The sequence below is a fragment of the Scyliorhinus canicula genome, chromosome 6 (assembly GCF_902713615.1).
Source record: "Scyliorhinus canicula chromosome 6, sScyCan1.1, whole genome shotgun sequence".
Classification (NCBI taxonomy): domain Eukaryota; kingdom Metazoa; phylum Chordata; class Chondrichthyes; order Carcharhiniformes; family Scyliorhinidae; genus Scyliorhinus; species Scyliorhinus canicula.
This window is the reverse complement of record NC_052151.1, coordinates 223,181,313-223,204,267: the sequence shown is the minus strand read 5'-3', so window position 1 is coordinate 223,204,267 and position 22,955 is coordinate 223,181,313. Positions and strand designations below refer to the sequence as shown.

Genomic DNA, 22,955 nt, shown 5'->3' with positions numbered 1-22,955 from the left:
TGCTCACCTCTCACTGCTAAATGAAGTGTGACGCTGACTCTCGACTCCACCATTCTTCCGGAAACCTCCGCCTGGTAGTGACAGGAATAATCCCCCTGGTTCCGCAGCTGCACCTTTTCAATCAGAAAGTTACAGAGATGTCCGTCTGGGCCCGGGTTGATGGAGCGTAGGGCCTGGGCGGACTGCCCCCTGCCGAGATGACAGGTCGAGGCTGCGTGTTCCTCTGGGGCAATGCACCTTATACTGGCCAACTCCCCTTCCAGGAAGAATGGCCACCTCGGACTGAGGGATATGGACGGCTGAGGGAGCATCTCTACGGGAGGAAAGAGAGAGACAAACCCAGTTAGATCTGGAATGGTTCAGGTGACACGGTCAAGCAGGGTTTGATTTGATTGATATTTATTATCACATGTACCGAAGTACAGTGAAAAGTATTTTTCGGCGGCCAAGGGAACATACACAGTACGGTCATAGGAGACAAAAGAATAATCCACTTTGACAAATGGTGCATCGACAAACAGTGATTGGCTACAGTGCGGAACAAGGGCCAAACAAGAGCAGCATAGGGCATGGTGAATAGTGTTCTTACAGGGAACAGATCAGTCCGAGGGGGAGTCGTTGAGGAGTCTGGTAGCTGTGGGGAAGAAGCTGTTCCTATGTCTGGACACTACACCCTGTCTGCTTCATCCGATGCCAATGCTTATGTAGTTACATTGTATATCTTGTGTTGCCCTATTATGTATTTTCATTTATTTTCTTGTATTTTCTTGAATTTTGTTTAATTCTCTTTTCTTTCATGTACTGAATGATCTGTTGAGCTGCTCGCAGAAAAATACTTTTCACTGTACCTCGGTACACATGACAATAAACAAATCCAATCCAATCCAATCCAATCCAATGTGCGGGTCTTCAGCCTGCTGTACCTTCTGCCTGATGGAAGGGTCTGGAAGAAGGCAATGCCTGGGTGGGAGGGGTCTCTGATAATGCTGTCTGCCTTCCTGAGGTAGCAGGAGGTGTCGACAGAATCAATGTGGGGGTGGCAGGCTTGTGTGATCTGTCTGGCTGAGTTCACCACACTTGTTTCTTGCGATCTTGGGCCGAAAACAAATCAAATCACTTGAACCTTCCCTCAATCGACCATCACCCTCCATGCCAGGAATCAACTCAGTGACCTCTCTCTGAACTGATTCTCACCAACCTTTACCCTTTCTTCAATAAGGAGCCAGAACTCCTCACAGGACCTCGGCTGTGGTCATGTGGGAGAAAGAAAGGTACAGAATAGGCCCCTCAACACTCCAAGCCTGTGCCGACCATGCTGCCCGTCAAACCTGAAACCTTCTAGCCTTTCGCGCAGGCTGGGAGGGCCGAAGGGCCTGTTCCTGTGCTGTAATTTTCTTTGTTCTTTGTTCCGGTGTCTGTATCCCTCTATTCCCATCCTATTCATGTATTTGTCAAGATGCCCCTTAAATGTCACTATCGTCCCTGCTTCCATCACCTCCTCCGGCAGCGAGTTCCAGGCACCCACTACCCTCTGTGTAAAAAACTTGCCTCGTACATCTCCTCTAAACCTTGCCCCTCGCGCCTTAAACCTATGCCCCCTAGTAATTGACCCCTCTACCCTGGGAAAAAGCCTCTGACTATCCACTCTGTCTATGCCCCTCATAATTTTGTAGACCTCTATCAGGTCGCCCCTCAACCTCCGTCGTTCCAGTGCGAACAAACCGAGTTTATTCAACCTCTCCTCACAGCTAATGCCCTCCATACCAGGCAACATCCTGGTAGGTACAATAAGTTAAAGGAGAGCAATTCTGCAGAGGCATTAGTGGAGCACAGAAAATGCAGAATGGAATTTAACAAAGAAATGAGGAGAGCAAAGAGGCAGTACGAGAAATCTCTGACTGGTAAAAATAGCCAAAATCTCAAGAGGGGATATGGGAAAGCTCTGGCTGGTAAAAGTAGGAAAATCCCAAGATATTCTGTAAGGATATCAATGGGAAGTGGATAACCAGGGAAAGAGTCCATTAGGGACCAAGGGGGAAATCTGTCAGTGCAGTCAGAAGGCATTGGTCGGGCGTTGAACGAATATTTCACACCTGTCTTCCCCCAAGAGAATGAGTAGGTAGATATGGAACTCGGGACTGTGAGGTTGTTGAGCTAGTTGTCAGAGTGAGGGACAAGGTATTGGAGATGTTGGCAGGTTTAAAAGTGGACAAATCTCCAGGTCCGGATGAATTGTGTCCCAGGCTGCTGTGGGAGGCGAGGGAAGAGATCGCAGGGGCCCTGATCCAAATGTTTGATTCTCTGACTGCAGGGGAGGTGCCAGGGGGCTGGGGAGCAGCTAATGCAGTCCCACTATTTAAGAAAGGTTGTAGGGATAAGCCAGGGAACTACAGACCAGTGAGTCTGACGTCAGTGGAGGGGAAACTAATGGAGAAGGTTCTGAGTGAGAGAATCTATCTCCACTTGGAGAGGTTTGATCAGGAATAGTCAGCACAGCTCTGTCAGAGGGAGGTCATGCCGAACAAATGTTGTGAATGTTGTGAGCACGTGACTAAGTGTGAGGGTAGTGCAGTTATAATAATATAATATAATCATCTTTATTGTCACAAGTAGGCTTACATTAACACTGCAATGAAGTTACTGTGAAAAGCCCCTAGTCCCCACATTCCGGCGCCTGTTCGGGTACATGGAGGGGGAATTCAGAATGTCCAATTCACCTAACAGCACGTCTTTCAGGACTTGTGGGAGGAAACCGGAGCACCCGGAGGAAACCCACGCAGACACGGGGAGAACATGCAGACTCCGCACAGACAGTGACCCAAACCGGGAATCGAACCTGGGACCCTGGAGCTGTGAAGCAACAGTGCTAACCGCTGTGCTACCTGAGCTTACTCTATCATACAATACAATGATTGGCTGATCGGGAACTTTCCACCCGCTATCCACAGGTCACTTTGTCCATGGAATCTATAAAATCACCACAGTGAGGAAGGAGGCCATTCAGCCCATTGAGTCTGCACCGCCCTCTCAAAGAGCACTCTGCCCAAGCCACTCCCCATCCTATCCCCATAACCCTGTAACTCCATCTAACCTGTACATCTTTGGGCACTAAGGGACAATTTAACACGGCCTCCACCCTAACCTGTACATCTTTGGACACTAAGGGGCAATTTAACACGGCCAATCCACCTAACCTGTACATCTTTGGACACTAAGGGACAATTTAACACGGCCAATCCACCTAACCTGTACATCTTTGGACACTAAGGGACAATTTAACATGGCCAATCCACCTAACCTGTACATCTTTGGACACTAAGGGACAATTTAACACGGCCAATCCACCTAACCTGTACATCTTTGGGCACTAAGGGACAATTTAACACGGCCAATCCACCCTAACCTGTACATCTTTGGGCACTAAGGGGCAATTTAACACAGCCAATCCACCTAACCTGTACATCTTTGGACACTAAGGGACAATTTAACACGGCCAATCCTCCTAACCTGTACATCTTTGGGCACTAAGGGACAATTTAACACGGTCAATCCACGTAACCTGTACATCTTTGGACTGTGGGAGGGAACTGGAGCACCCGGAGGAAACCCACGCACACACGGGAAGAATGGGAGAATGTGCCGAATGTGGAGACTCCACCCAGACAGTGACCCAAGGCTGGAATCGAACCTGGGTCACTGGCGCTGTGAGGCAGCAGTGCTGACCACTGTGGCACCGTGCCCCTCAAAATGTTGTTGTGAATCTGCAATCTGTCAATCTCAGCTTTAAACACACTCAGTGACTGAGTTTCCGTAGCCTCTGGATAGAGAACCCCGAAGATTCACAACCTTCTGTGTGAAGACATTTCTCCTCATCGTCACCCTCAGTGGCTGCCCCCTGATTCTGAGGGTGTGCCCCCTAGTTCCCGACTCCCTGGCCGAGGGGATCACCTTCCCCACCTCAACCCCGTCTGCTTCTTTCAGTATTTTGTAGGTTTCAATAAGATCAGCTCCCATTCTTTGAAACTCTCGAGAATACAGTCTCAGGTTCTCTCCGCTCTCTTCAGAGGAGTTTCCCGTCATCCGCGGAAGAATCTGATGAATCTTCGCTGCACTCTCTCTGTGGCAATAATATCCTTCCTGAGGAACGGGGCCAGGACTGCTCCCAGTGAGATCTGAGCATGCTCCAGTAGAGCTGGAGAAAGAATCTTACTGAATCATACTCACCAATGACAGACACAGTCACTTGATTGCTTGCTTTGGACTTGTACACCTTCCTGTCCTTCCTCATCTCGTAGGTGCAGGCGTAGCTCCCTCCTGCCGTGACATGAACGTTGCTGAGGGTGAACGTGATGGATTGGTGACCTGTGCCGACCAGGAGGCAAGTGGGCGATGCTCCCCTCCCCACTTTGAGCAAACAGAACTTGGTTTCAGAGTCGCGAATGGGTGAGGTGCAGGTGAGATCCACGTTCTCGCCCAGCACAAACACACCTGAGGGTTCTGCAAGCGACAGTGTGGGGTTGTTGCTGTGATCTGTGAAGGGGGTTGGAAAGGAATGTGTAAATCAGTACAGTTTGTTGCAGAGTCTCCGGGAGGCAGCGCAGGGCTCAGCTTTAATCTAACAGAGAGGGCTTGTCACCGATGTGACCTGATTTTGGCCGTCAGACCTGCAGAGGTAAAAAATCCCAGGGGTTTGAAACGGTTTCTAATCCGTGTGGGGCACCTTCCAAACCCACCACCACCACCGTCTAGAAGGACAAGGGCAGCAGATACCTGGGAACCCCCCCACCTGGAGGCTCCCCTCCCAGTCACTCCCCACCCTGACTGGGAAATATATCGGCCGCTCCTTCACTGTCACCGGGGCAACAGCCTGGAACCCCCTCCCTAACAGCACAGTGGGTGTACCTACCCCTCAGGGACTGACTTATGTCCAATAACAATTCTGGAACCATCTCTCTAATAGCACAGTGGGTGTACCTACCCCTCAGGGACTGATGATGACGAACGAGAATCCTGGAATTCTCTCCTGAACAGCAGGGTTCCCCAGGAAGGGAATCAGGTGAGTTAGATGCTGGTCATTTTGGGCCAATCGTTTTGATATATTTCAGTCAGGATGGTTCGGGGGCATTGGTGAGGGGGGGGGGGTGGGGGGGGGGGGGGGGGGGGGTCTTGCAGGTGGTGGCGTTCCCCGAGTGTCTGCTGCCCCTTATTCTTCCAAGGGGCTGAGTTTGTGAGTTTGGAAGGTGCTGCCTGAGGAGCCTTGGTGAGTTGCTGCAGTGCATCTTGTAGATGGGACACACGGCTGCCACTGTGCGTCGGTGGGGGAGGGAGTGAATGTTTGTGGAAGGGGAGCAATCAAGCGGGGCTGCTTTGTCCTGGATGGTGTGGAGCTTCTTGAGTGTTGGAGCTGCGCTCATCCAGGCAAGTGGAGAGTATTCCATCTCACTCCTGACTTGTGCATTGTCCATAGCGGGCAGACTTGGGAGAGTTAAAAGGGGAGTTACCTCGTCTTTGTCCCTAATACATATCTTCCCATGTGCCTGTCATAAGCCTTGTCCCAGATTGAGCAGGGAACCCAATATCAGACCCGACATCGATGCAGCGACAGACAAATCTCGACCTCAGGTGTCACACGCTATGAATGACAGAAAGATAAAGGCCCGGTCTTTCCAATGGAGGATTAGTTACTCTTTAGCTCTCTGAATTGGATAGATTGAACTGAGATTTGAAACTCGACTCGCCGCACCAACTTTGAGAACGCAAAAAACAATCTCCGTGCAAAACTCACCTGAGATTGTCACAGTCACAGAGTTGCTGTAGGATGAGTTGAAGGTGCGCCCTGACCTCTCCACCTGGTACAGGCATGCATAGTCTCCGCCATCGCTCGGCGTGAGAGAGGAAATGGTGAAAACCGTGGATGACAATGGTGAAGGAGGTGACTTTCCCTTGACGACCAGGGGCTGGGAGAGCTGGTAGAACTGAAACCTGATTGTGTCAGTGCTCACACGATACATGGGTATCGTACAACGCAGTGTCAGAGACTCCCCCTTGGAGAATTCAGAGAGTGGCGAGTCCACGGACAAGCTGGGGTTGACTGGAACATCTGGAAGAGCAGACATCAAGAGGAAAGTGAAGGTTTAAAACAGTCAAAACCTTGCATACAGCTCTCTAACCGCATTTAAACCCGCGGCAAGAATTCTAATCCCAGAGTAACCCAAACAGGGAACCTGACCCAAACAGGATTCCCGACCCAAACAGGATTCCCGACCCAAACAGGATTCCCGACCCAAACCCGACCAAAACAGGGAACCCGACCCAAACAGGATTCCCGACCCAAACAGGATTCCCGACCCAAACAGGATTCCCGACCCAAACAGGGAACCCGACCCAAACAGGATTCCCGACCCAAACAGGATTCCCGACCCAAACAGGATTCCCGACCCAAACCCGACCCAAACAGGGAACCCGACCCAAACAGGATTCCCGACCCAAACAGGATTCCCGACCCAAACAGGATTCCCGACACAAACAGGATTCCCAACCCAAACCCGACCCAAACAGGGAACCCGACCCAAACAGGATTCCCGACCCAAACAGGGAACCCGACCCAAACAGGATTCCCGACCCAAACCCGACCCAAACAGGGAACCCGACCCAAACAGGATTCCCGACCCAAACAGGATTCCCGACCCAAACAGGATTCCCGACCCAAACAGGATTCCCGACCCAGACTGGAGACCATTCCTTATATCCACTCTAATCCTTCTGCCACTCAGTTTGGATCTATGTCCCCTGTTTTGTTTCCTCTCTGCCAAGGGAAAGAGTTTCCTCCTGTCTATCTCTACCCCTCACAATTCGGTACCTCAATCATGTCACCCTTCAGCCTTATCTGTCTCAACGACATCAACTCCAATATCTCCTCGTCGCTACAATCCTCCAATCCTGGCAAACCTCCAGGAAATCTTCTCCGCAGTCTGACCTGAGCCTGAGAAGATTCCAATGTATTTCCCCTCAGAGTGGGCAGGTGTCTGTGTTCGGAAAGGTGTCAGGTTATTCTGAGGACCTGTAAATTAGGGCAGCGTCTATTTTAACGGCCTTTTCAAAGAGCTGGGACAGGCCTGATGGGCAGAATGGCCTCCTTGTGAGGAGTACATTACGGCATTTCTATTGTCCAATGAATAGGGGAGACGGTGGCGCACTGCTGTTCTCACTGGACTAGAAACCAGAGACCCAGAGTAATGTTCTGGGAACACCCCCCTCCCCCTTTCCCCCCTCCCCTCCTCCCCCTCCCCCTCCACCCCTCTCCCCCTCCCCCCCTCTCCCCCTCCCCCCCTCTCCCCCTCCCCCTCTCCCCCCTTCCCCCTTCCCCCCTCCCCCTCTCCCCCCTTCCCCCTCCCCCTCCCCTCCCCCCTTCCCCCTCCCCCTCCCCTCCCCCTTTCCCCCCTCCCCCCTCCTCCTTCTCACCTCCCCCCTCCCCCTCCCCCCTCCCCCTTCTCCCCTCCCCCCTTCCCCTCCTCCCCCCCTCCCCCTCCCCCTTCCCCTCCTCCCCCTTCCCCTTCCCCTCCCCCTCCTCCCCCTCCCCCTTCCGCTCCTCCCCCTCCCCTTCCCCTCCTCCCCCCTTCCCCCCTCCCCTCCTCCCCTTCCCTCCTCCCCCTCCCCCTCTCCTCCCCCCTTCCCCACCTCCCTCCCTCCTCCTCCCCCCCTTCTCCCCTCCCCCTTCCCCTCTCCCCTCCCCCTTCCCCCCTCCCCTCCTCCACCCCTCCCCCTCCCCCCCCTCCTCCCCTCCCCCTCCCCCTTCCCCTCCACCCCCCCTCCCCCCTCCCCTCCTCCCCCTCCCCCTCTCGCCCTCCCCTCCCTCCTCCCCCCTTCCCCCTCCCCCTCCCCCTTCTCCCCCCCTTCCCCTCCCCCCTCCCCCTCTCCCCCCTCCCCCCTCCCCCTCTCCCCCTCCCCCTTCTCCCCCCCTTCCCCTCCCCCCTCCCCCTCTCCCCTTCCCCCCTCCCCCTCCCCTCCTCCACCCCTCCCCTTCCCCCCTCCTCCTCCCCTCCTCCCCCCTCCCCCCCCTCCTCCCCCTCCCCCCCCTCCTCCCCCCTCCTCCCCTCCTCCTCCTCCCCCTCCCCCCACCCCCTTCCCCCCTCCCCCCTCCCCCATCCCCCTCCCCCCCTCCCCCCATCCCCCTCCCCCTATCCCCACTCCCCTTTCCCCCCTCCCCCCCTCCCCCTCCCCACCTCCACCCTCCCCCTCCCCCCTCTCCTCCCCTCCCCCTCCCCCCTCCCCCCCCCCCTCCCTCACAGCAGGTGGTGAAATTAAAATTCTATAAAAATCTGACATTAAAAGTCTTGAATTAAAAAATGACCATCAAACAATTGTCGTAAAAACCCATCTGGGTTTAGGGAAGGAAATCTGCCGTCCTTACCTGCTCTGGGCCTACATGTGACTCCAGACCCACAGCGATGTGTTTGACTGTGAAATGTCCCCTCAAGTACAATTAGGGATGGGCAATGAATGTTGGCCCAGCCCACGTCCCACAGAGAAACTTAAAATAAAGGTTTGAGACTCACATGCCACCATCAGCAGCACGCTGGCACTGAGAGTCGAGTTGATAGTTCTGGCTTCAGCAGTGGCCATCCCATAATGACAGCTGTAACGGCTGTGCTCGATAACATTGATAGCCTGGGCGGTGAAAGTGGCGATGCCAGCAGCTTGGCCCGAGCGTTGGAAGGTGAATGGGCCCTCGCCATCCTGGCTGCTGAGGTAGAAGCCGGCCAGGCGGTAGTGGCTATGCGTCTCGCACTGAACAACGATGGTGTCGCCCGGCAAGAACATCCCGGATGGACGGTTCAGCCAAATCGAAGGCGGGGGCGGGGAGTCTGTGAACAAACCAATAGACAGGGGTAATCAATACTGCACGGTGCCGGAGACAGAAACTGGGGAGGGGGGGGGGGGGGGGGGGGGGTGCTGCCTGGCAGGGTCTGGATGCCATGATGTGGACACGCCAGCGATGGACTGGGGTGAGCACAGTAAGAAGTCTGACAACACCAGGTTAAAGTCTGTTCGAATCACTAGCTTTCGGAGCACTGCTCCTTCCTCAGGTCCTGGGGAAAGGTACTGACACGATGGTGTTGGAAGAAATCTTACCAGGGTTTGGAGGGGCAGGAAACAGAGTGAAGATTCCGAAAGTCTGTCAGAACGGAAGAGAGGGAACGGAAGAGAGGGAACGGAAAAGAGGGAACGGAAAAGAGGGAACGGAGGAGAGGGAACGGAAGAGAGGGAACGGAAGAGAGGGAGCGGGAGCGGAGGATCTGCCGACTGAGGTAATATGGGTTGAAGTTAGAAATAGGAAAGGAGCAGTCACCTTGTTGGGAGTTTTCTATAGGCCCCCCAATAGCAGCAGAGATGTGGAGGAACAGATTGGGAAACAGATTTTGGAAAGGTACAGGGTAGTAGTCATGGGTGACTTCAACTTCCCAAACATTGAGTGGAAACTCTTGAGATCAAATAGTTTGGATGGGGTGGAGTTTGTGCAGTGTGTCCAGGAAGCTTTTCTAACACAGTATGTAGATTGTCCGACCAGAGGGGAGGCCATATTGGATTTAGTACTTGGTAATGAACCAGGGCAGGTGATAGATTTGTTAGCGGGGGAGCATTTTGGAGATAGTGACCACGATTCTGTGACTTTCACTTTAGTAATGGAGAGGGATAGGTGCGTGCAACAGGGCAAGGTTTACAATTAGGGGAAGGGTAAATACGATGCTGTCAGACAAGAATTGAAGTGCAGAAGTTGGGAGCATAGGCTGTCAGGGAAGGACACAAGTGAAATGTGGAACTTGTTCAAGGAACAGGTACTGCGTGTCTTTGATATGTATGTCCCTGTCAGGCAGGGAAGAGATGGTCGAGTGAGGGAGCCATGGTTGACAAGAGAGGTTGAATGTCTTGATAAGAGGAAGAAGGAGACTTATGTAAGGCTGAGGAAACCAGGTTCAGACAGGGCGCTGGAGGGATACAAGATAGCCAGGAGGGAACTGAAGAAAGGGATTAGGAGAGCTAAGAGAGGGCATGAAACATCTTTGGCAGGTAGGATCAAGGAAAACCCCACGGTCTTTTACACATATGTGAGAAATATGAGAATGACTAGAGCGAGGGTAGGTCCGATTAAGGACAGTAGTGGGAGATTGTGTATTGAGTCTGAAGAGATAGGAGAGGTCTTGAACAAGTACTTTTCTTCAGAATTTATAAATGAGAGGGACCATATTGTTGGAGAGGACAGTGTGAAACAAACTGGTAAGCTCGAGGAGATACTTGTTAGGAAGGAAGATGTGTTGGGCGTTTAAAAAAAACTTGAGGATAGACAAGTCCCCCGGGCCTGACGGGATATATCCAAGGATTCTATGGAAAGCAAGAAATGAAATTGCAGAGCCGTTGGCAATGATCTTCTCGTCCTCACTGTCAACAGGGGTGGTACCAGGGGATTGGAGAGTGGTGAATGTTGTGCCCCTGTTCAAAAAAAGGAATAGGGAAAACCCTGGGATTTACAGGCCAGTTAGTCTTACTTCGGTGGTAGGCAAAGTAATGGAAAGGGTACTGAGGGATAGGATTTCTGAGCATCTGGAAAGACACTGCTTGATTAGGGATAGTCAGCATGGATTTGTGAGGGGTAGGTCTTGCCTCACAAGTCTTATTGAATTCTTTGAGGAGGTGATCAAGCACGTGGATGAAGATAGAGCAGTGGACGTGCTGTACATGGATTTTAGTAAGGCATTTGATAAGGTTCCCCATGGTAGGCTTATGCAGAAAGCAAGGAGGCATGGGATAGTGGGAAATTTGGCCAGTTGGATAACGAACTTGCTAACCAATAGAAGTCAGAGAGTGGTGGTGGATGGCAAATATTCAGCCTGGAGCCCAGTTATCAGTGGCATACCACAGGGATCAGTTCTGGGTCCTCTGCTGTTTGTGATTTTCATTAATGACTTGGATGAGGGAGTTGAAGGGTGGGTCAGTAAATTTGCAGATGATACGAAGATTGGTGGAGTTGTGGATAGTCAGGAGGGCTGTTGTCGGCTGCAAAGAGACATAGATAGGATGCAGAACTGGGCTGAGAAGTGGCAGATGGAGTTTAACCCTGAAAAGTGTGAGGTTGTCCATTTTGGAAGGACAAATATGAATGCGGAATACAGGGTTAATGGTAGGGTTCTTGGCAATGTGGAGGAGCAGAGAGATCTTGGGGTCTATGTTCATAGATCTTTGAAAGTTGCCACTCAAGTGGATAGAGCTGTGAAGAAGGCCTATGGTGTGCTAGCATTCATTAGCAGAGGGATTGAATTTAAGAGCCGTGAGGTGATGATGCAGCTGTACAAAACCTTGGTCAGGCCACATTTGGAGTACTGTGTGCAGTTCTGGTCGCCTCATTTTAGGAAGGATGTGGAAACTTTGGAAAAGGTGCAAAGGAGATTTACCAGGATGTTGCCTGTAATGGAGAGTAGGTCTTACGAGGAAAGGTTGAGGGTGCTAGGCCTTTTCTCATTAGAACGGAGAAGGATGAGGGGCGACTTGATAGAGGTTTATAAGATGATCAGGGGAATAGATAGAGTAGACAGTCAGAGACTTTTTCCCCGGGTGGAACAAACCATTACAAGGGGACATAAATTTAAGGTAAATGGTGGAAGATATAGGGGGGGGATGTCAGAGGTAGGTTCTTTACCCAGAGAGGAGTGGGGGCATGGAATGCACTGCCTGTGGAAGTAGTTTAGTCAGAAACATTAGGCACCTTCAAGCGGCTATTGGATAGGTACATGGATTACGGTAGAATAATGGAGTGTAGATTAATTTGTTCTTAATCTAGGACAAAAGTTCGGCCTGTTCTGTGCTGTATTTTTCTATGTTCTAAGAGAGGGAATGAAAGAGAGGGAATGGAAGAGAGTGAGCGGAAGAGAGGGAGCGGAACCGAGGGAGCGGAACCGAGGGAGCGGAACAGAGGGAGCGGAACAGAGGGAGCGGAACAGAGAGAACGGAACCGAGGGATCGGAACCGAGGGAGCGGAACCGAGAGAGCGGAACCGAGAGAGCGGAACCGAGGGATCGGAACCGAGGGAGCGGAACCGAGAGAACGGAACAGAGGGAGGGATGTGATGAATATTAAACTGTAGCTGTGGGAGATCGCAACAAAGAAGGAGTAAACTTGAGAATGAGAGACAGACGGCCCAGTGTGTAGGGTTTGGGATTGGCGGGGGTTTCAGTTGTGGTGATATATGTGTGGTTTATGTATTGAAGGGTTGCAGATGGAGGTTGTTGCTGTGACTGGGAATCGGTGTCCAGCGGTGTTCCACAGGGAACTGAGTCCCTCGCTGCTTGGAGTGTACATTGATAATCTGGGTGGGATTGTCGGGGAGTGTGATCTGTAAGGTCACAGAAATCGGTGGTGTGGTAAATAGCGAGGAGGAACATCTGAGAGCACAGGACGATACAGCCAGGATGGGCAAATGGGCAGAACCGTGGCAAATGGAGTTTAACACTGAAATGTGTGAGGTGATGCATTCTGGGAGGGCTGACCAGGCAACGGGAACACACGAGGAACAGTCGGACGTTGGGCAATACAGAGGAGCAGAGGGACCTTGGGGCAGGTTCACAGGTCACTGAAGGCAGCAGGACAGGTCGATCAGGTGGGTAAGAAGGACTATGGGATACCTGGCTGTATTAACCGAGGCATTGACTATAAGAGCCGGGTGGCTATAATGGAGCTGTATAAAACACTGGTTAGAGCACAGCTGGAGCACTGTGTACAGTTCTGGTCTCCACACTATAGGAAGGATGTGATTGCCCAGGAGGGGGTGCAGAGGAGATTCACCAGCATGTTTATGGGAAGGAGCGTTTCAGCGATGAAGAGGGGCTGGTTTGAGTGGGGTTATTTTCCCTGGACCAGAGAAGGCCGGGGAGGGGGTGGGGGGAGAGAACTGTTTGAGAGGGACACAATTATGAGGGACAGAGATAGTATTACGATCCCAGATCAGATTCCAACACTGCCTAGCATACTAGACAGAAAGCCTACGAATTTATTTTAATTTTGTAAGACTGACAAAATGATATTTCGCTCCGGGAGGGATTTCACGAAGAAATAGGTGTGTTGTTTATTAAAAGAAACTTTGTTTCTAACACAGTATCTTTAATAACACACAAGTAAATAATTTACAATTATCCTTTAAACAATGCTGATCGATACAGTGTCACAATAACTCTTAACTGCTATCTTTATTCCTACTCAAACAACACGAAAATAAACCATCTGAGCTCTCAATCCACCTCAAACACCAATGGCACAGAGTAATAGTTGCTTTGCATAGTTATTCTTTGAGAAAGAGATCTCTTAACACTGCTTTACAGAACAGATCTGACTCCTGTCAGAACCGTGCAGAAACTCTGGCTGCAGTGTCTTCAAAAGCTGTTTTCGACTGGTTTGTTTCAGATCCCCCCACGTCCTCAGACAAGTCTGCTCTGCTTTAAATACTTTTACCTTACAGTGAGAGCAAAGAGAGTTTAGAGCATAGGGTGGGGGTGGGTGGGGGTGGGGGGTGGTCACCGTTAAACAATATGATGTCACCCATTTAAGACGGAGATGAGGATAATTCTATTTCTGCAAGAAGGTTGTGAGTCTTCTGAACTCTGTTCCTTGGAACGTGATTGAGGGGGAGTCTTTCCCTACCAGCCTCCCCAAACAGACGCCGAAGTGTGGTGACTAGGGGCATTTCACAGTAACTTCATTTGAAGCCTACTTGTGACAATAAGCGATTTTCATTTTCATTTTCTTTGAGCACATTTAATGTAGAAATAGACAGATCCTCGATAAGTGAGAGGTAGAGAGGAGTGCAGGATTGTGCAGCAAGGCAGATTGCCCATTCCAGGAGGACTGAGGAGTCTCTCCGCTGCTTCCCCCTGAGTGACATTATTACAACATGGTTTTTTATGCACATGTTCAGTCACTATCATTAGAGGTCGCTTTGAGTTTACCCTTTGCTCCAGACTCAACTCCCTCTGGGTACATACCGTGGAAGAAATACATGAAATTATGGCTAGGATTCAGATGTATTTACGATATCAACCCCTGGAATTAAGAAGGTGGACACAAATTCAAACATTGGTTATTTTTATCCATACACATGGACAACATCTGATTAACCTTTGTTTTCAAGACTTGTTAAAAACCGTCCTTCTCTGTATCACACATGAAACAGCACAGAGGCCTCTCAAATTCCCTTCACAATAAACAGTGATAATAATAAACTCTCAAGTAATTTTCAAAAGAACTTCAAATGCTTTTGCGAAGGTACTGTCTCTCCCGAGCAATTCAGAGAGACATTCTCATATCACATCTTGGCAAATTGTAAACAACAGACTTTAAAGGAAATCTATTTTCCTGCTCAGAGTTTAGAATCGCTTCTGCAGGAATAGAAACCATTATGATGCAATCCGAATTGGAAGGGTAGAGCTTTTCTAGAATGATGCAATCTGAATTGGAAGGGTAGAGCTTTTCTAGAATGATGCAATCCGAATTGGAAGGGTAGAGCTTTTCTAGAATGATGCAATGTGGATTGGAAGGGTAAAGCTGTTCCAGAATGATGCAATGTGGATTGGAAGGGCTGTTCCAGAATGATGCAATCTGGATTGGAAGGGAGAACTGCTGGAAGGGGGGAGCTGGTTTGGAATGGTAGAGCTGTTCTAGAATGATGCAATCTGAATCGGAAGGGTAGAGCTGTTCTAGAATGATGCAATGTGGATTGCAAGGGCTGTTCCAGAATGATGCAATCTGGATTGGAAGGGTAGAGCTGAACCAGAATGATGCAATCTAGAGTGAAAGGGTAGAGCTGTTTTGGAATGATACAATCTGATTTGGGTGGGTAGTGGTTCCAGAATGATGCAATCTGGTTTGGAAGGGTAGAACTGTTTCAGAATGATGTAATCTGGAGCGGAAGGTTAGAGCTGTTTTGGAATGATGCAATCTGATTTGGAAGGGTACAGCTGTTCTAGAATGATGCAATCTGGAGTGGAAGGGTAGAGCTGTTTTGGAATGATGCAATCTGATTTCGAAGTGTAGAGTGGTTCCAGAATGAGGAAATCTGGATCGGAAGGGTAGAGCTGTTCTAGAATGATACAATCTAGATTGGAAGGGTAGAGCTGTATCAGAATTATGCAATCTGGATTAGAAGTGTAGAGCAATTCCAAAATGATGCAATCTGGTTTGGAAGGGAAGCAAAGTTCCAGAATTATGTAATCTGGTTTGGAAAGGTAGCAAAGTTCTAGAATGATGGAATCAGGATTGGAAGGACATAGCTGTCCCAGAGTGATGCAATCTCGATCGGAAGGACAGAGCTGTCCCAGAATGATTCAATCTGGATAGGAAGGGTAGAGCTGTTCTAGAATAATGGAATCAGAATTGGAGGGGTAGAAAAGTTCCAGAATGATGGAATCTGGAGTGGAAGGGTAGTGCGGTCCCAGAATGATGGAATCTGGAGTGGAAGGGTAGTGCGGTCCCAGAATGATGGAATCTGGAGTGGAAGGGTAGTGCGGTCCCAGAATGATGGAATCTAGTTGAGAAGGGAGATCCGTTCCAGAATGATGCAATCTGGTTTGGAAGTGTCGAGCAGTTTGGCAGTGTAGAGTCGCTCCCACTCACCTCGCCAGACATTGCTGTCTTTGGAAGGACTTTACAGGTTGATGCAATCAATCTGTTTGGTTGCATTACGAAGGTACCGACCTTTGCCATGGGACCCCAACCCGGAGCATCGCGCTCAGAGGCAACAATGCTACTGTAGAAGTGGATTTCATTTGGAACTTCGCTGATAGGGTTAATATAACAGTTCTGAAAAGCTCTGTGAAAGAGATGTCAACAGGTCAAGGGATGAAATAAAGGGAGTGTGTTCTGACCGGCATCTGTGAAAGCAGAGATGTCAGAAGGTTATGGGATGGAATATAGGGAGTGTGGCTTTGGTACTATTTAATGTTCTGACCCGCATCTGTGAAAGCAGAGAGGTCAAAAAGGCAAAGAATGGAATGAATGGGAAACGTTACTTTATTGCAGAGATAACGTAATTAAGCTCGTTTGACCAGTTGGAACAAATAAACATTGAAATGTAAAAGGAAGGGCCTTGGAATGAGATAAGCCAGATGGCCATGGAATACAAAAACCTTTGTATTAATATTGATAGTGACTTGTGCTAATGATTATGTCAAAAATAACCTCCCGACCTCGAAGAATAATTCCATATATGTACATGTTCTGGATCCTTGCCAAATCATAGGTGTATCTAGGAATTTAAGGGGACCACCCCTAAGCTGTAAGATGTATAAAAATACCGTCCTTATTCTGGAATTTTGGCACTTCTCGAAGGTGGTTACCCGACTGCTTAGAGATTTGTCCCGGCCGTAAATAAACGAATATTCGTTACTGACGTGTTCGAGTGTTTTACTTCTGGACTGACGATCAGATACGTGAAAGCGCAATTCACACTACCCAATGGATTGCAAGATCCCTTTAATCCATGCTCCCTAGTTATTGACCTCCTCCTGGGAGGCAGGGGAGGGTGATTGTGGAGGGGCTGAGCCCTCTCTCGGGTTGTCTATACTCGGTGCTAGAGTTAGAATCCACTTCAATATCAACACAACATTCTTACCCGTGCAAGAAACTCCAACGTCATCCGAATGGGTGCAACTGTGCGCTTGGTGTGACCGGGAGGCGCAGAGCCAGAAGGAGGACTCCGTGCCCAAGCATCGGACGTTGTGTAGCCATATTGGACCCCCACCTTCGCCGTAGACGGCAGCGTCGGTGGATAGGGCAGCAAAGCCACAGTTGAGATCGCGGCAGACCACGTCGGCGTTGGCTATCCCCCAGCCCTCCTTGCACACGGTTCCCCAAGCGCCGTTGTAAAACACCTCCAGCCTTCCGGAGCAAGGGCTCGGCCCGCTTGACAATCTCAGGTTGACATATTCCGACACCACGTCTGTGGACAGAAACCGAGAAATGAAGGAGGTCACCACGTTTACAGACTTCAGAAAGGAAGGGTCACTTTCACTTCTGCTCCATGACTGGGCAGCACTTATTGAATAAATCTGAGTGCGTCAATAGCCACACTAACAACCAGTAAGCTGAATATATCGACTGTTTTTTTTACTGTCGCTGGGGCAAAATCCTGAACTTCCTCCCTAACAGCACTGTGGGTGTACCTACACCTTAGGGACTGCAGAGTTTCAACAAGGCAGCTCACCCCCACCCTCTGAAGGGCAACTGGGGATGGGCAATAAATGCTGGCCTAACCAGCGAAGGCCACATCCCATAAATTAATTCTTTAAAAAGAAACAATGGGGTTGCTTGATAGCTCATTTATACATGCTCGAAGTAACGGACATCGCCACGCAGGCACCCGTTCTCTGCAAACAAAAGGAACATGTCCAGGCTTTCCAACTTAATTCGAATGCCCAGGAGTTCGGGATTTCCCTTTAATTCTAGATGACCGCTACCAACCAATCAGAGTTGACTTGCTGATCAGTCAGCCCTTTCCTCCTCCAGCACACAAACGTTGCGATCCTTTGAAATTTGGAATTCCTGTGTTTGTCCTGATCACTACATGGTGTGAAGTTTCAGCAACATCTCCCTCTTTTCAGCAAGATTGACGGTTTGTCTGATCAAATGGCCGGGTCAAAGACGCCTGGTTTTATTCCCGTGTTTGAGGACCTTTAGGAGTGATTTGTCCGACACTGGAAGATTTGAAGGGGACCGGATTGTGAAGTTCACACAAGGTCATCTCCATTGTTTGGGGTAGGTAACATTGAAGGGGCCTGATCTTCCGGAGTGAATTTGGGAAGTACACCCTCAGACTAAACTTGCTCAAAGATTGGCGCTCCCATGATTGAATTCAATACAAATCTGTCAATTCTCATTAATCCCTTCTGATTCACTAATGTCCTTACCTGCCCTGGCGCCAGACTCTGAAATAGCCTCTGAAATGAGCGCTATGCACATCTCATGAATCGATTTTCTGGGTGGCACGGTGGCACAGTGGTTAGCACTGCTGCCTCACAGCGCCAAGGACCCTGGGTGGGACAGTGGTTAATACTACTACCTCAGAGATCCTGGTTCAATTCCGGCCTTGGGTGACTGACTGTGCGGAGTCTGCACGTTCTCCCCAGTGTGCGTGGGATTCCTCTGGGTGCTCCGGTTTCCTCCCACAGTCCAAAGATGTGCAGGTTAGGTGGATTGGCCATGATCAATCGTCCCTTAGTGCCCAAAAGGTTAGTGGGGTTACTAATAGGGCGAGGCAGGGGCCTGGGTGAGATGCTCTTTTAGAGCATAGGTGCCGACTCGATGGGCCGAATGGCCTCCTTCTGCACTGTAGCGATTCTAAGACTCCCTTTTCTGGTGGGAATGTCGATGACCAGAGATCATTCAATATGATAGGAACAGGAGCATGCCATTCAGCACATTGACCCTGCACTGACATTCAATATGCCCATGCCCAGCGGTAACAGCGAGAGAAGTAACCAGGGGTCTGTCCGGAAGGTAAGATTCCCGCTTTAAGAACTTGCCTTACAGGAGAAGTGGCCTTTTTTTTAACTAACTTTTTTTTTTTTAGTTCTTTTTTTCTGTTTCAGAGCACCAGGAAACCGGACGTCGGCCAAGGGGATTTCTGGGAAGGTTTGTTAGTACCAGTTTATAAGTTGGGCGGTTGCTAAACCCGAGACCCTTCCACCTCCTCTAACCTAAGGGGTAGAGTGAATATCAGGTAAGCTCTTCCTTTCTTTGTCATGTTTTATCCAGAGGGGATGGCAGGGAAGGCAGTGCAATGCTCCTCCTGCAGAATGTTTGAGGTGAGAGACGCCGTCAGTGTCCCTGCTGATTTCACCTGTGGGAAGTGCACCCAACTCCAGCTCCTCAAAAACCGTGTTCGGGAACTGGGGCTGGAGCTGGATGAACATTGGATCATTCGGGAGGCAGAGGGGGTCATAGATAGAAGCTTCAGGGATGTAGTTACTCCGAAGAATGAAGATAGATAAGTGACTGTGAGAGGGGCTGAGAGGAAGCAGTCAGTACAGGGATCCCCTGTGGTCGTTCCCCTTAGTAACATGTATACCGCTTTGGATACTGTTGGGGGGGGGGGACTTACCAGGGGTAAGCCATGGGGTACAAGTCTCTGGCACAGAGTCTGTCCCTGTTGATCAGAAGGGACGAAGGGAGAGGAGTAGAGCATTACTCATTGGAGACTCCATAGTTAGGGGGATAGATAGGAGTTTCTCTGGGAACGAGAGAGACTTGCGGTTGGTGTGTTGCCTTCCAGGTGCCAGGGCCCGTGATGTGTCGTGTGGTGAATGTGATTCACACCGGATTATAACCTGTATATACATGTGTCTATATTGTAAGTGCAGTTGCACTACCTGTCCTCCAGGGGGAGTAGCTCTGGGAATGTTTGAGAGTTGTACGGGGCTCCTCCCTTGGCTCCGCCCAGGACTCCTCCCCCGGGAGCTGCTGTATAAAGATCAGTGCCACAGGGTCAGCCGGCCAGTTCACCGAAAGTTCAACGGCTAACAGGCTGGCTCTGTTGTAAGTATATTAAAACCGCTATCCTAATCCTACAAGCACGTGTCCGTAGAATTGTTGGTTCCAACATGTCGGATCGTGTTTTCGGGATCCTTAAGGGGGAGGGGGAGCAGACCCAAGTTGTGGTCCACATAGGTACCAACAACATAGGTAGGAAAAGGGATAGGGATGTAAGGCAGGAATTCATGGAGCTAGGGTGGAAACTTAGAGCTAAAACAGAGTTATTATCTCTGGGTTGTTACCCGTGCCACGTGCTAGTGAGACGAGGAATATGGAGAGAGAGCAGTTGAACACATGGCTGCAGGGATGGTGTGGGAGGGCGGGTTTCAGATACCTCGATAATTGGAGGTCCTTCTGGGGTCGGTGGGACCTCCACAAACGACATGGTCTACACCTGGACCAGAGGGGTACCGATACTCTGTGGGAGAAATTTACTGATGCTCTTCGGGAGGGTTAAACTAATTCAGCAGAAGGTTGGGAACCAGAATTGTAGCTCCAGTATACAGGAGGTTGAGAGTAGTGAGGTCTTGAGTAAGGTTTCAAGGTTGCAGGAGTGTACCGGCAAGAAGGAAGGTGGTTTAAAGTGCGTCTACTTCAACGCCAGGAGCATCCAGAATAAGGTGGGTGAACTTGCAGCATGGGTTTGTACCTGGGACTTCGATGTTGTGGCCATTTCGGAGAAATGGTTGTTGCAGGTTCCAGGGTTTAGATATTTCAGTAAGCTCAGGGAAGGTGGTAAGAGAGGGGGAGGGGTGGCATTGTTAGTCAAGGACAGTATTACGGTGGCAGAAAGGATGTTTGATGAGGACTCGAATACTGAGGTAGTGTGGGCTGAGGTTAGAAACAGGAAAGGAGAGGTCACCCTGTTGGGAGTTGTCTATAGGCCTCCGAAAAGTTCCAGAGATGTAGAGGAAAGGATTGCAAAGATAATTCTGGATAGGAGCCAAGATAACAGGGTAGTTGTTATGGTGGACTTTAACTTTCCAAATATTGACTGGAAACACTATAGTTCGAGTACTTTAGATGGGTCCGTTTTTGTTCAATGTGTGCAGGAGGGTTTCCTGATGCAGTATGTAGATAGGCCAACAAGAGGCGAGGCCGTATTGGATTTGGTACTGGGTAATGAACCAGGACAGGTGTTAGATTTGGAGGTAGGTGAGCATTTTGGTGTAAGTGACCACAATTCGATTACGTTTACTTTAGCGATGGAAAGGGATAGGTATAAACCACAGGGCAAGAGTTATTGCTGGGGGAAAGGCAATTATGATGCGATGAGGCAAGACTTAGGATGCATCGCCTGGAAAGGAAAACTGCAGGGGATGGACACAATGGAAATGTGGAGCATGTTCAAGGAACAGCTACTGCGTGTCCTTGACAAGTATATACCTGTCAGGCAGGGAGGAAGTGATCGAATGAGGGAACCACGGTTTACTAAAGTAGTTGAATCACTTGTCAAGAGGAAGAAGGAGGCTTATGTAAAGATGAGACGTGAAGTTTCAGTTAGGGCGCTCGAGAGTTACAAGTTAGCCAGGAAGGACCTAAAGAGACAGCTAAGAAGAGCCAGGAGGGGACATAAGAAGTCTTTGGCAGGTAGGATCGAGGATAACCCTAAAGCTTTCTATAGGTATGTCAGGAATAAAAGAATGACGAGGGTAAGAGTAGGGCCAGTCAAGGACAGTAGTGGGAAGCTTTGTGTGGAGTCCGAGGAGATAGGAGAGGTGCTAAATGAATATTTTTCGTCAGTATTCACACAGGAAAAAGACAAAGATGTCGAGGAGAATACTGAGTTACAGGCTACTAGACTAGAAGGGCTCAAGGTTCATAAGGAGGAGGTGTTAGCAATTCTGGAAAGTGTGAAAATAGATAAGTCCCTCGGCCGGATGGGATTTATCCTAGGATTCTCTGGGAAGCTAGGGAGGAGATTGCTGAGCCTTTGGCTTTGATCTTTATGTCATCATTGGCTACAGGAATAGTGCCATAAGACTGGAGGATAGCAAATGTGGTCCCTTTGTTCAAGAATGGGAGCAGAGACAACCCCGGTAACTATAGACCAGTGAGCCTTACTTCTGTTGTGGGAAAAGTATTGGAAAGGTTTATAAGAGATAGGATGTATAATCATCTGGAAAGGAATAATTTGATTAGAGATAGTCAACATGGTTTTGTGAAGGGTAGGTCATGCCTCACAAACCTTATTGAGTTCTTCGAGAAGGTGACCAAACAGGTGGACGAGGGTAAAGCAGTTGATGTGGTGTATATAGATTTCAGTAAAGCGTTTGATAAGGTTCCCCACGGCAGGCTATTGCAGAAAATACGGAGGCATGGGATTGAGGGTTCTTTAGCGGTTTGGATCAGAAATTGGCTCGCTGTAAGAAGACAGAGGGTGGTGGTTGATGGGAAATGTTCAGCTTGGAGTTCAGTTACTACTGGTGTACCACAAGGATCTGTTTTGGGGCCACTGCTGTTTGTCATTTTTATAAATGACCTGGAGGTGAGCGTAGAAGGATGGGTGAGTAAATGTGCAGATGACACTAAAGTCGGTGGAGTTGTGGACAGTGAGAAGGATGTTGTAGGTTACAGAGGGACATAGATAAGCTGCAGAGCTGGGCTGAGAGGTGGCAAATAGAGTTTAATGCAGAAAAGTGTGGAAGAAGTAACAGGAATACAGAGTACTGGGCTAATGGTAAGATTGTGGGTAGTGTCGTTGAGCAGAGAGATCTCGGTGTCCATGTACATAGATCCCTGAAAGTTGCCACCCAGGTTGAGAGGGTTGTTAAGAAGGCGTACGGTGTGTTAACTTTTATTGGTAGAGGGATTGAGTTTTGGAGCCATGAGGTCATGTTGCAGTTGTACAAAACTCTGGTGCATCCGCATTTGGAATACTGTGTGCAGTTCTGGTCGCCACATTATAGGAAGGATGTGGAAGCATTGGAAAGGGTGCAGAGGATAATTACCAGGATGTTGCCTGGTATGGAGGCAAGATCTTATGAGGAAAGGCTGAGGGACTTAAGGCTGTTTCCGTTAGACAGGAGAAGGTTAAGAGGTGATTTAATTGAGGCATACAAGATGATCAGAGGATTAGATAGGGTGGGCAGTGAGAGACTTTTTCCTCAGATGGTGATGTCTAGCACGAAGGGACATAGCTTTAAATTGAGGGGAGATAGATATAGGACAGATGTCAGAGCTAGTAAGGGCGTGAAAGGCCCTGCCTGCAACAGTAGTGGACTCGCCAACACTAAGGGCATTCAAATGGTCATTGGATAAACATATGGATGATAAGGGAATAGTGATGATGGGCTTTAGAGGGGTTTCACAGGTCGGCGCAGCATCGAGGGCCAAAGGGCCTGTACTGCGCTGTAATGTTCTATGGCTGGTTGGATATGTCAATG

General features: G+C 49.6%; 1 protein-coding gene across 1 annotated transcript in view; it reads right to left on the bottom strand.

Annotated features, from left to right (window-relative positions):
- LOC119968050 (immunoglobulin superfamily member 1-like) overlaps positions 1–22,955 on the bottom strand; it is a 54,355-nt gene that overhangs the window by 1,325 nt on the left and 30,075 nt on the right. Inside the window, exons 7-11 of the mRNA XM_038801148.1 lie at positions 16,652–16,978; positions 8,556–8,864; positions 5,786–6,100; positions 4,225–4,530; positions 8–313 (exon numbers count right to left, since the gene is read on the bottom strand). Coding sequence (XP_038657076.1) covers positions 8–313; positions 4,225–4,530; positions 5,786–6,100; positions 8,556–8,864; positions 16,652–16,978 — 1,563 coding nt within the window. The remainder of the gene's footprint in view (positions 1–7; positions 314–4,224; positions 4,531–5,785; positions 6,101–8,555; positions 8,865–16,651; positions 16,979–22,955) is intronic.